Source organism: Periophthalmus magnuspinnatus, chromosome 4, assembly GCF_009829125.3.
Source record: "Periophthalmus magnuspinnatus isolate fPerMag1 chromosome 4, fPerMag1.2.pri, whole genome shotgun sequence".
Classification (NCBI taxonomy): Eukaryota; Metazoa; Chordata; class Actinopteri; order Gobiiformes; family Gobiidae; genus Periophthalmus; species Periophthalmus magnuspinnatus.
Genome location: NC_047129.1, coordinates 22112775 through 22125463, shown reverse-complemented (window position 1 = coordinate 22125463; position 12689 = coordinate 22112775). Strand labels below are relative to the sequence as shown.

At 38.5% G+C, this 12689-nt stretch overlaps 1 protein-coding gene across 1 annotated transcript in view; it reads right to left on the bottom strand.

Moving 5' to 3' along the window:
* The window catches only part of abca7 (ATP-binding cassette, sub-family A (ABC1), member 7), a 50344-nt gene that overhangs the window by 12279 nt on the left and 25376 nt on the right, over positions 1-12689 (bottom strand). Inside the window, exons 22-35 of the mRNA XM_055221472.1 lie at positions 12390-12527; positions 11466-11704; positions 10983-11046; positions 10027-10229; positions 8959-9076; positions 8836-8859; positions 7780-7925; positions 7018-7142; positions 6807-6905; positions 6091-6280; positions 5223-5317; positions 1654-1686; positions 1462-1564; positions 234-308 (exon numbers count right to left, since the gene is read on the bottom strand). Coding sequence (XP_055077447.1) covers positions 234-308; positions 1462-1564; positions 1654-1686; positions 5223-5317; positions 6091-6280; positions 6807-6905; positions 7018-7142; positions 7780-7925; positions 8836-8859; positions 8959-9076; positions 10027-10229; positions 10983-11046; positions 11466-11704; positions 12390-12527 — 1652 coding nt within the window. The remainder of the gene's footprint in view (positions 1-233; positions 309-1461; positions 1565-1653; positions 1687-5222; positions 5318-6090; positions 6281-6806; positions 6906-7017; positions 7143-7779; positions 7926-8835; positions 8860-8958; positions 9077-10026; positions 10230-10982; positions 11047-11465; positions 11705-12389; positions 12528-12689) is intronic.

Sequence of the window (12689 nt, the reverse complement as noted above, 5' to 3'; positions counted from 1 at the left end):
AGAAGCTTATCGAAACAATGCCACTGTGAATGCGTGCCGTAATCAAAGAGGGTGAAAAAGCTGCATTTCTTAACGACCTCTACTAGTGTAATGTTATACAGACTAGAAAAACACTGTGGGATAACATGGCGCAGTACATGGTAAAAAAAAAAAGGCAAACAGGCCTTTGTGATGGACTATGCCATCTTACTCACACTTAACCTCCATTAAACAGAACCCAGAATGGCACTTGCCTTGACATTGTCCTGGCTGTGCAGTCCTCCAAGAACCTCAGGCAGACGCTTCAGCAGCTCGTCCACAGAGCTGTTCTGAAATCACAACAAGTAAATCACATTTATTATTAAATCACTCATTAGGGCCTTGAATGTCTATGATAAGTAGGACTCAGGCACAGTGCACACTTAAGGTAGCACAATAGACCTAGCCTAAGAAATGAAACTATAAACAATAGGTGTTTTTATTTTCACTGTAGTTAGCCCCTCCCTTTAGATAGATATAAGGTAATGTCTGCCAGTAATCCAACCAGAACTGGCTTGAATGAGCAACGAAACGTCTTCACTCCCACAACGTTTTGTCGAATTGACAGAATTTATATTTTTCACTATGGATCAGACTTGGACGACTGAGGGATTACACGGATATGTTGACATATTATTCAATACATGATAGATGGAACAACTTTAGGGTAACTGTGTCAGTGGCATAATGGTATTCAGTATTATCATTCATCATCTATTTTTTCTTCAGCAAAATGTCGTATTTCAAAATGTGTTATCATGACAGGCCTACTTAAACATTTTATACTGTTCATACCTCACTCTAAATCACCATTTAACACAACCTTTTAAATGAATGTAAAGAATTTAATAACTGTGGGGGGCCTTTCTGTGAAGAGTATATATATTATTCTGGGTCTGGGTGGGTTTCCTTGTGGTTTTATTAAATGTACTTTGGGATTGTATTCTACAAAATACAACCCCAAAGTACATTTAATAAAATATTAGTACTTAAGTAATTTATTTCACAATGTAACAGTACTCAGACTTCAGTGATATATATTGTACATTGTACCAGTACACTTACTGTAAAAGTTTTGGTTTTTCCTCCCACAGTGAGTAAAAACAAAAGCTGCTTATGTTGACAATGTGAAATCATTTGAACATTTGTGTTTCTTGCACCACTCTTTCAGATATTTTGTTTTTCTTCATGTGTCTGTCTTTTGAAACTACTACATTTTGTGCATTGCTATTTACTTTGACTTGAGTAATATTATTTTGAAAAAACAGTACTCCTTTTTGAGTACAGTTTTTGGCTACTCCACTGCTCTTGGTTGCTGCACTACCATTGCCCTTTGTCCCTGGCAGATCCCAGTGACATTGAAGAATCAGATTTCCATTAACACAACTAAGTAGTTAGCAATAGGTTGTACCAGATTAATTGACAAAACCTGATGATGTGTACCTGTGTGACATTGTAGCGCCCCCTGATGGCTGCCACAGAGTCTCGGATATTCTGGACTTGGAAAGTTTGTGCTATTCTGCCCCCTAGAGAGAAGCCTCCATATCTGTGACACACAAAAGCAAGAAAAGGGATTACACTATTTCAAACACTGGTCTGTTAAACCAATCATTAGCAAAGATAAGTGCAGTTTACCTGAATTCATTCACCCACTTTTTGGTTTTTAGACTGTTGGGTAAGAGAGAAAGAGAATAGTGAATTCATGTTTTACAATGTGTGCTATTAAACTTACAGGTATATATATATATATATATATATATATATATATATATATATATATATATATATATATATATATATATATATATATATATATATATATATATATATATATATATATATATATATATATATATATATATATATATATATATATATATATATATATATATATATATATATATATTACACTTTAAGCATTAGATATACTTTACCTACAAAACAACAAGTGATAAGTAATTCTGTTTTCCTACTGAGAAGTAAAACCATTCAGATGAGGCTAAAACAACAGCATGTTTTTCAAGATATTTTTTAAAACATCCATGTGAAATACAAAATGGTAGATAGACACAAAGAATGCCATACTGTGGAACATGCATGTCCGTCAAAAGAATAATATCTCTTGGAGACAAGCAGGTGGGGGGACTTTAAAGACTCACTATGTAACTTTTCTGATAAAGCTAAGTTTATTTGATTTTTTGCTCTGGTTTTCTTCTGTCAAGCTAAAGCTGGCAAACATCAGTCTACAATAACATAAATAGCAACTAGTGGTGATATGTGATAGGGCTGGGCAAATAATCGAAAGGTCAAGAGATTGTCATGTTTAATGGTCAATGATATATTTACACAGAAGTCCAGTGTTTCCTATTAAAACCAGGAGACTATGATGGCCCCATAGTCTATTTTTTACACTCATAGTCTAAAAGCAAGCTTAACAGAACTTTGGTAATACAAATGATACTTTATGCTTGTAGCATTGTCGTAAACATATAGATAACTTTATTTAATCTGTTCTTCAGCATACTTCAGCAATTGAATTAAATATGTTGTGCCACCATAGTCTCAGTAAAAAATCTCTGGGGAACATTGGAGGTCTATATTCATGAAATCAATACTAAAAAGGTTTTCATTTTGTTTTTTGAAAAGACAAAATCAATCGAGATCGATCAATATGAGGAATGAATTGTAATTCATTTTTTTCCCATATCGCCCAAAGATGATTCAACTGAAATTGGCTCAAGTAGCAGAATCTCCTATTGTGCTATTGAAACCAGAAGCCACTAACACGCCTGAGGTGCAGCTGAACTCCAGGGTAAGGACTTGGAGGTCTTAAATGAAGCTGTAAGAATCAGAATCAGAAGACCTCAATAAAGTGGTTGAAGTGGAGGTGCTCACAAACATTACAGAAGCTCAAACAGAGAAAGAGGACCTCCATGGCAACAAAGACACCGAAGAAACAGAGGAGACTCCAGATGTAGTTAAAGAGTCATCTCAATCTCCAGCTGAAAAGTCAAACTGCATTACGCCTTCCCTAAATGATCTCCACAGCAGCATTGAATCAGGAAAGCCACACTATGCAGACATGACTGAACAGAAATGCACTGAATTGGCAGAACTTCCTACTCTGCCGCTGAAACCAGAAGAGATAAGTGATGCTAGAATATCTCAATTGAAATGCTGAAGATGTGCCTCCACCAGTTGGTACATGACTACTGACACCTAAAACCAAGGAGGACAATTCAAAACTGACAAAAGTTAACAGGAAAAAGCAAAAGGGGAAAAAAGACAACATCTAAAAAGTGGCTGAAGTTGAGATGGTCACTGATATCATAGATCCTTCAATTCACCATGGCGATCTGATTGGCAATGCTCATGTTAAAGAGACAAAGGAGCCTACACTTTCAATCAAAGAAGAACCTCAATCTCCAGAGTCCCAGTGATGATGTCCAAGATGATTCCAGTTGTGTTATGCCTGCCCCAAACAATCTAATCAACCTGACCAAAACTCGTGGGAAAAAGCAACGTTTCACACACAAAGGGAAAACTTGACAGCTCTGAAAAACTTCTGAAAAAGAGGCTGCAGTAGAGGTGATGTGCACTAAAACTGATGAGTCCAACTGAACAAAGAGAGACCCATGAAAAAACTGAGGAACCGTCAATGTCCATGAGGAACCGTCAATGTCCATGCTTTATACCAGATTTAGGTAAAGCTAGTTTCCATCTGCAGTTCCCGGGCAGATTACAAGCAATTAAAAAACATTTAAATATGCATTCCTTTACAAACAAGCCATGCATTCTACCATTCATGCAATTAAAACATTACACTCTACATTTCCACATTCACAACCTAGCTAGCATTAGCCAAAAGCTTTTCAGTTAGTCATTCTCGCTTTTTTGTTGAAAATCCAACTCCTAAACATGACCATGAACGCTCGTATTGATCACAGACTCCTAAAAACGTGTTGCTTAAATCAATTTTGTATTTTTCTTGAATTTTCAGACTTAAACATTTTGGCAATGTTTGCTAATGTGTGCATTGTGTTTCCATGGTAACTGCCAAAGATACCTGTAAAACACCCCCAGCATGATGTCACTGCAAAGAGTCATTTCCTGCCGAGGAGACAAAACTGCCTAAGAAGACTCAGGTTAAGCCTAACCTCACTGGCAACACAAACTAACAAGCTTGAAGGCCCTTCAATTAGAGCCAAGATAACGGCTCAGCCATCAACATCACAAAATAAGGATACAAAACCAGCAAAAAAACACAAGTTCTGCCAAAGCAAAAGAACCAAACACAGTGATGGGCCGATGCAAGAGGCAGGATAACTTTAAACTTTCTCAACATTTGAGGAATGTTGAGGAAAGTACATTTTGGAGACCTGCCCCAAAAGCCTGAGAAAAAAAGAAGAAATTGCTGGCTTAGTCCATCATGACACCACTATACGAGCCATTTTGGGCAATTGAAAACATAGAACATCAATGTTTTTTTTTTTTTCTTTTGGCTAATGTCCTATTTGTTCATAACACATAGACAGCATAGACCTTGAAAAAACATCAATACATCAAAACATAATAACTGACTTGGAAAATTTAACAGCAAGACGACATTCAACCAACAGCATTCAAAGATCTTTAGGATTCCAAGTCTGAAAAGAGGAACCCTGGGGATGGATGTGCAAATGTCGGAAGAGATGAAAACCAATGATACCACCCAGAGGAGAATAATCAGGAGGATCTAGGACTGTGGATATTTTAACAAGGAGATAGTGACATACTCTTGTTCTTTATGTCCTGTTTAAATATAAAAGTAAATAATTTTGCATGTGTATGTGAATGTGTGTTTGGATGTCAGAATATCTGAAATGTGAAACTGTATGTATGTATAACTTAACACTAAACCAGTGTGTGCTGCCTCCAGTGGCCACTGCAATTTCAAATACTATGTGACAACACACAGAACTGCCCTGATTACAGCCAGGTCGTTCTGGTTATAAACACCCGGCAGAGTAACTGTTACCAAAGCCAGAGTACACTGTTCCTCATATGTCCAGACCCACCCCTCCTACCCTCTCACTCTCCCCTTTAGTCTTCCAGGAAGGTGGTTGTGGAAGGATTTTAGGTATTTAGTTCCAATTTAAATATAACTACAATAATAACAAAAATATACATTCATGAATCTAGACAATGCTAACTCTCCGCAGTACCTTTTCTTGATGATCTGGGAGTAGGTCTTCACCAGGTAATCAGAGATGTTGTAGGTGGTCAGGTTCTGAAGGATGTCTCCCGTCAGTCTTTTCACCTTTCAACACAGAACAAGACTCATACACATGGAACTGCACATGTACTGAGCAAGTCTAAGCCAGTTACCAAGTTATAAATAATTTACATAATTTACAGGACTTGCTTTTATTTATGTGGTTCAGAAAATATATATCACAATTCTGTGCTATTACCTGTATTTACTAATTGCCCATAAATGACAGTAGCAAAGTAAATGTGATTTTTGCATGAAAGGTACAGTATGTTTTTTGTAGAGCTGTAGTCGACTAAAGAGATTCTTTGTCGACTAAAGACATGTCCTGCCAATCGATTAGTCGACTATGTATCTCTATGTATCTGACCCAGACTGCACTCACAAGACTACACCTGCATGGCAGTTCATGCAAAAACAACTATTTATGAAAAAAGTACAAGGAAACAATGAATTTATATAAAGACAGATTAAACATGTGAATGAGTTTAATCTGCCTTTTTACATACAACTATCAGAAAAATAAATAAATAAATCAGATAACTCACTCACTAACTTTTCCTTTTTGCTATTGTCCCATATAAGCCCTTATAACCTAAATAAAATGATTAGTTGGCTAACAAAAATTTAGGTCGACTAAGAAATCATGAACTGATTAAATGACTAAATGACTAAAGACCCTTCTGGTTTTTGGGAGTTCATTTCAATTGAGCCTCTTTATAATCAATCAACCAATCAAATTGTACAAAGACGACCTCTTCAGACTGTTCCAATAGTTTGATCCAAACCCTTGAAGTGCACAAAGTGAGTGTATGTGTTACCTGAGGTGGAGGCAGCCCCCCTGCTCCCTCAGGACAGTCTGGGAGCATGCGCTGCACCTCCTTGGAGCTGCACTCACAATCAGGAGAAGGCTGCTCTTTGGTCCAGTTCCCTCTCTTAAACATCTGCCATGTGGAGTAAGACACGTGAGGACGCATCATGAATGAGCCATAGTCTGTCTCACACTCTAGGCTCCTGTTGGACAGAAGATACAGAGACAGAGGAGAAACAGCACAGATTTGTATATGTTAAAATGATAGATAGCTAGTCACTTGGATGAGCGGCAAAAAATCTTCATTCTAAAACTGAACTGAACTTTGTTCAGTTGACAGAATTTAATTTTTCTTTTGGTGTGGATCAAACCTTGAACAATTGAGAGACTGCACATTTAAGAAACATACTTAAACATAATTTCATGTCATTTTCACTAGAAATGTATTTTCTGTGTGAAGTTATAGCATATATGTATCTTATGTTTTCGGAAAGACCAAACAGGCACTTAAATGCATTTATTATGTCAAAACCTTATTTGACACGCAAAGACACAAAAAAATAAAATGACAAGTATTAATTTAAGCTGTAACTAGAGAAAGAATCCTAAATAACACCTGCTCAATGTGCTTGAAAAGCCCCCCCAGGGATACATACAGTGATGTTGATTGATTGATAATGTGTTTTAAATACCAAGGATGATTTAAAACAAAAATAAAAAAATCACCAAAAATTAGATGTATTCATGCACTTGGTCCCAAACCCAGGCTGGTCCAGCAGGGCTTCCAGAAGATTCTCCATGGAGGGGTTTCCAGAAGCATCGTTACTATAGATACAGACAGTAAATTATTAATGTAACGTGTCAGACCTATGATAACAGACTCCATGCTCTGGTTCACACATGTGCTATACTGTTGTGTGGCAGGAGTCAGTCTGACCTGAAGAAGGTGTACTGCTCCCCGTACATCCAGGGCTGCAGCTCAAGGGCCCGGTACTTCCCAAACGGAGGCACAATCAGGCTGAAGAGCAGAGCCACCAGGACAAACACAGCAGGCAGCACTATCTGAGGGGATACAGACAGAGAGAAGGGTCACACTCTATGCACTCATGGTCCAGTAACTATGAATATTAAAGAAGACATATTGTGCTTTTGTCTGCTGTAGTTATAATCTACACCCATGGATCATTATGTTTTATTTTTAAACTGCAAAATTGATCTAAACTGACTTAACAAAAGAAACAAGTCAGCTGACTTCTGGGTTTAAAAATTGTGGAAAACAATGAGGTATTAGCCAATTCCCACCTGGCCTTTTACGGTATGCTGCTGTATAGTCATAGCAACAAAGCGCTGCATGCTGTCAGCCCCTCCTAGCTGCACATCATGCTAACAAGCAGCTGATTTTTAAAATTTTGTGCTAAAATGGCTCCACAATGCTGACGAATCCAACATGTTTCACCGACTGAGAAAATAAAATTGGACAACGAAGTACAGAGCTGTGGGCATATACCTGGAGAGGTGAAAACGGGGGTAGATCGGAGCAATGACATTTTGAATACAGGAGAATAAAGATTACTCAAATATGCACAAATCACTCTAAATTCAACTTTTAGTGTGTAAATGATGAATGTGAAACAATTATAACATGGTTAAAAGCTCTAAAAAGTGGATTTTACATAATGTATCTCCTACAAATCCTCACCTGAGCGAAAAACCCTCTGCGACTCCTGCGAGCGTAGAGCCAGCGTTTGATGAAGAGAGCTCGGAGCTGCTGCAGTGTCAGCCTCCACCCCACCAGAGGGAGCCCACAATGCCCCCCTCCACTCAGGGGATCTGTCTCTGCAGCCTCTGGACACACAGTGATACACTGGTCATTCCATTGTCAATGTTTGTCAGGCTATCTACAATATGGTTTTATTAAGCACTAAAAGTATAACTACAAATAAATACTGCTATGCCTACATACTGCGTTAGACCAGAGCTTCTCAACCCGGACTATATTGCCTAAATTAAAGTTAAATAAGACTAAACCAGGTCTACAATAAGACTAAACCATTTCAAATAACAGAGGACAAAAACATAAAATATATTTGTCTCAAAATAAAACATCCCCAAACTGCAGAGGGTCCCGTGTACCACCAGAAGCAGCCCACGTAACACCAGTGGTACACACTTTAAGAAACAATGTTCAAGAGGTTCAGAACTTTTCGTAAAGATTCTACTGTACAAACCAAAAAACAATTCAAGGTGTAGGTTTTAATATATTTTACCCGCATAATTATTTTATTATTCATTGGCCCAACTACTATAAATTAGCCCTTTTTGATTCTGACCATTTCCATCCTCTGCTCTGACCCTCTCCTCTGCATCATTTTCATTCAGACTAGCATCATGTCCTCTTCCACTACATCCATAAATTATAGGTTCACCCTAATGTGGGTGGCAGAGCTTTTGGCCACTAATCAGAGAGAGTTAGTGGTTCAGTCCCTGCTGCAGTTGAGCAAATTGGTGTCTTTTGGTCACCTTCACTATCTCTGTACAGTGATGTGTGCTTATGTTCGTGTGCGCTTGAGTATGTACTGATTGAAATTAGTGTTTGTATGTCTTTCTTTTATGTTCATGAACAGACTCTGTCATGACCACAAATACATTAGAATAACATAAGATGTTAACTTCCCATTCTCTGTTCATGTTCAAACCATCTAATCTAGCCCAAATGAATTATTGCATTTATTTCCCTCAATAAATGCAGAGGTACCTTGTTTGCGTAGCCTTTTCCGAGCTGGTGCGTTAAAATGGAAATAGTCACATTTAAATAGGCAGACATCACACTCAAACACATTACAGTACAGACAGTATAGAGACAGACATATGCACTCACCAGGCCCAGGCTCTGGCTCCTGCTCGGGCCTGAGTCCTGCTGCAGAGCCCTGGGCTGGAGAGCTCTCTGCCTCTGGGTCTTTATCCACTCCTGTCTCCTCAGCCACACGCAGGAAAATCTAAACACAAAGCATAGAATGAACTTCACATAGAGTTGCCTCGTGAACACTATTAAATTATGCCTCTGAGATGTTTCTGTAGGGACATTTAATATATTGGTACTTAAAACTGGTAGCAGCAAAAAGTTCAATTCAATTTGAATAATTGTTGGCCCTGATACAGCTCTATAAAATTTATGACAGCTCCCATTGACATATTGCAGAATATATCAGGCTTCGCTCAAGGGTAAATACATCTTTGTACATGGTATCTATAATTGTGAGATGAGTGTCTTCTCATTATGATTTTCACACAAAAATTGCCAAACAAATCACAAATGTATGAAGCACTGAAGAGGTTGGTGTTCAACTCCAGAAAGCTGTCAGAGAGGCCCACGTTCTCACCTCCTCCAGAGAGTTGCTGAGGCATAGCTCCTTACTCCCTCTGGAGAGCTGCTAAGAGAGGTCCAGCTCTTTAACTCCTCCTGAGAGCTGCTGAGAAATGCCCAGCTCCGTACCTCCCCCAGAGAGCTGCTAAAAGAGGCCCAGCTCCATACCTTCTCCAGAGAGGTCCAGCTCCTTACCTCCTCCTTACCTCCTCCTTACCTCCTCCTTACCTCCTCCTTACCTCCTTCAAAGAGCTGACGCCCAGCTCCTCACCTCTTTTAGAGAGCTGTGGGTGAGGAACTGCTCCTTACCTCCTCCAGACATCTGCGGATGCTCCGCTCCTTACCTCCTCCAGAGAGCTGTGATAGAGGCTCAGTTCATTAAATACTCTGGAGAGCTGTGAGAGGCCCAGCTCTTTACCTCCTCTAGAGAGATATGAGAGGTCCAGCTCCTTATCTCCTCTAGAAAGCTGGTGAGGTCAAACTACTTACCTCATCCAGAGAGGCTCATCTAGTTACCTCCTACAAAGAGCTACTGAGAGAAGCCCGGCTTCATAGCTCCTATCGAGAGGCCCAGCTCCTTACCTCCTCCAGAGAGCTGTCAGAGAGGCCATAGCTACTGAGGCCCAGCTCGTGCAGTCTGAGGTCCAGTTCACTCAGAAACAAGGCCAGACTGCTGTCTTTAGCTGCAGACTGAGGGAGGTTTAGGACGGCCTCTCTACCCTGCTCCTCCACCAGACGCACCCCTGGGATGTACTGCTGCGCCAGAGACAGCAGTGCCCCCATGTCTGCAGGCAAGAGGAGGAACTGATATTTTATCTATGTTTTGTTATTTGTGATAGCAAAAGAAAATTTGATTCTGTCAACTGGACAAAAGAGTGAAAACATTTCGCTGCTCATCAAATGGGCTTATTCAGTTCTGAAGAAGGCGCTTGGATGCTATGGATACTACCTGGACGACAGAGGGATTACAGATGTTATTTGTGACATTTATCTACCAATTTAAATTATTACAAACAGTCAGACAGCAAAAGACTAAGAGAGTGTGAATGTTTTGGATCATGTGGACAAACAAAATGTATTTGTTTTCCAGAGAAGTCGAACTAGGACAACTCCTCTGTATTTATATATATATATATATATATATATATATATATATATATATATATATATATATATATATATATATATATATATATATATATATATATATATATATATATATATATATATATATATATATATATATATATATATACACATATACAAAGATACACAAAGATGTGTGTGTATATATGTATATATATATATGTATATATATATATATATATATATATATATATATATATATATATATATATATATATATATATATATATATATATATATATATATATATATATATATATATACATATACATACATACATACATACCGGTATATATATATACATACACATATATACACACACACACACACACATATATAATCTAGTATATAAAATAGTTTGTCATACATAACTGTAGTAGTGTGGAACTTACTAGATCCATTGTCCTCACTACCCAGACCAGTGTCTTCACTCATAGAGGATTCACTGTCCTGAGGCTGGAAACAAAACCACAGGAGGACTAATAAACATACACATCCAGAAAATATAGTGTAAATATAGTCTACAGGGCAGCCTACAGAGATGTGACTTCTCTGAGAACCATCAATCACATAGCCATCTAGCACATCATTTAACATCACACATCTTCACAAAAACTTGTTCTGATCATATCAGCGCTAAATATGCTGACATTTCTTTTTTTTTTTGGTACAAACTGCTTTCTTTTTCACTGTGTCACAGATGCTGACCTAGCATCCTCTACTAGTGTTTTAAATAGAAGAAAGTACTTTCTATACATATGAATTATTCTTATAAGTTATGCTACAGGAAATACTAAGGCTAAGGTGTTGAAATCCACAATAATGCATGCCATAGGTCCTTTAATATGTCGTGTTAGTATGAGTCTGTGAGTGACCTTGATGAGTGGAGGCAGTCTGCTGGCACTGCTGGAGCTGGTACAGATACTGGCATGGCTGGCGGTGCCACTGTCCCCGTCTCTTTTGACCACAGTCAGGTAGTAGCCCGAGCCTAGGTGGGACTTGAGGAACAGGGGCGTCCCACAGCAGCACAGCTGGCCCTGCGAGATGATGGCTATGCGGTCTCCCAGAAGCTCCGCCTCGTCCATGTAGTGAGTGGACAAGATTATGGTGCGGTCTGTGGAGCATTTTACATTTATATTTATTTGCACTTCTGGCAGCCCAAATTCTGTATTAACTTGAAATCTCTTCAACTTGAGGAATTAAATTTGTATTATATTCTACGTAAAAGGAGCATTATGTCTTTTCTGGTGGGGGTCTGGCCCCTGCTTTTCCAGCAAATGGCTTTAAAAAACATACCAAGTTAAAGGTCAGATCTGTGGAGAGGTTTTCCCAATTACAATATTTTTTTCAAAGGATTTCTGAGTAATATAAACAGTTGTGAATAAAGTGAATGAATGCAAAATAGGTATGTTTAATGCTACACACTGAAACTTTTCCTGGTGAAAACAATAAAATCACCATGGAGCAGGTGGCCCTTCAAGAAATCGTTATATAGTACATCTTTAAGTGTGTGGAAACAAATTGAGTTTGAAAAGTAGTGTAATTATGGAAAGTTAAATCTCTGTGTTTTCTTGTTTTCAAATTATATTTTTGTGGAAAAGTGATATGATATTGTATTTGACAGGTTCTGACAGGTTTACCTAGCAACACTGGAAGATTGGTCAATTGTGGTAGATACACATTTTTGTGTGGACACACACAGAAGACTTTTGCTACCATCAGCAAGTGGAATATCAAAACAACTAAAAGTGCAAGAGTGATGTAGGTAGTCTTGTGTGCATGTGGGTTTGGGTCCAAACCTTTGCGGTACTTGAGCAGCAGATCCCAGATCCCTCTCCTGGAATAAGGGTCCACTCCAGCTGTGGGCTCGTCCAGCACCACCACTTTAGACCCTCCTATAAACGCTATGGCCACAGACAGCTTCCTCTGCATCCCACCTGTAGGCAAAGACAAGCACTCATGATAGCAGCTAGACACAGAGGTTAAATTGCATAAAACAGGATTTGCTGATAACGTTTGCAAATTATAACTTGGTTTGGTGGGATAGTACCTGTGGTAAATATTTATCCTAGTTTTACATCAACAAGTGGCAGTTTGTA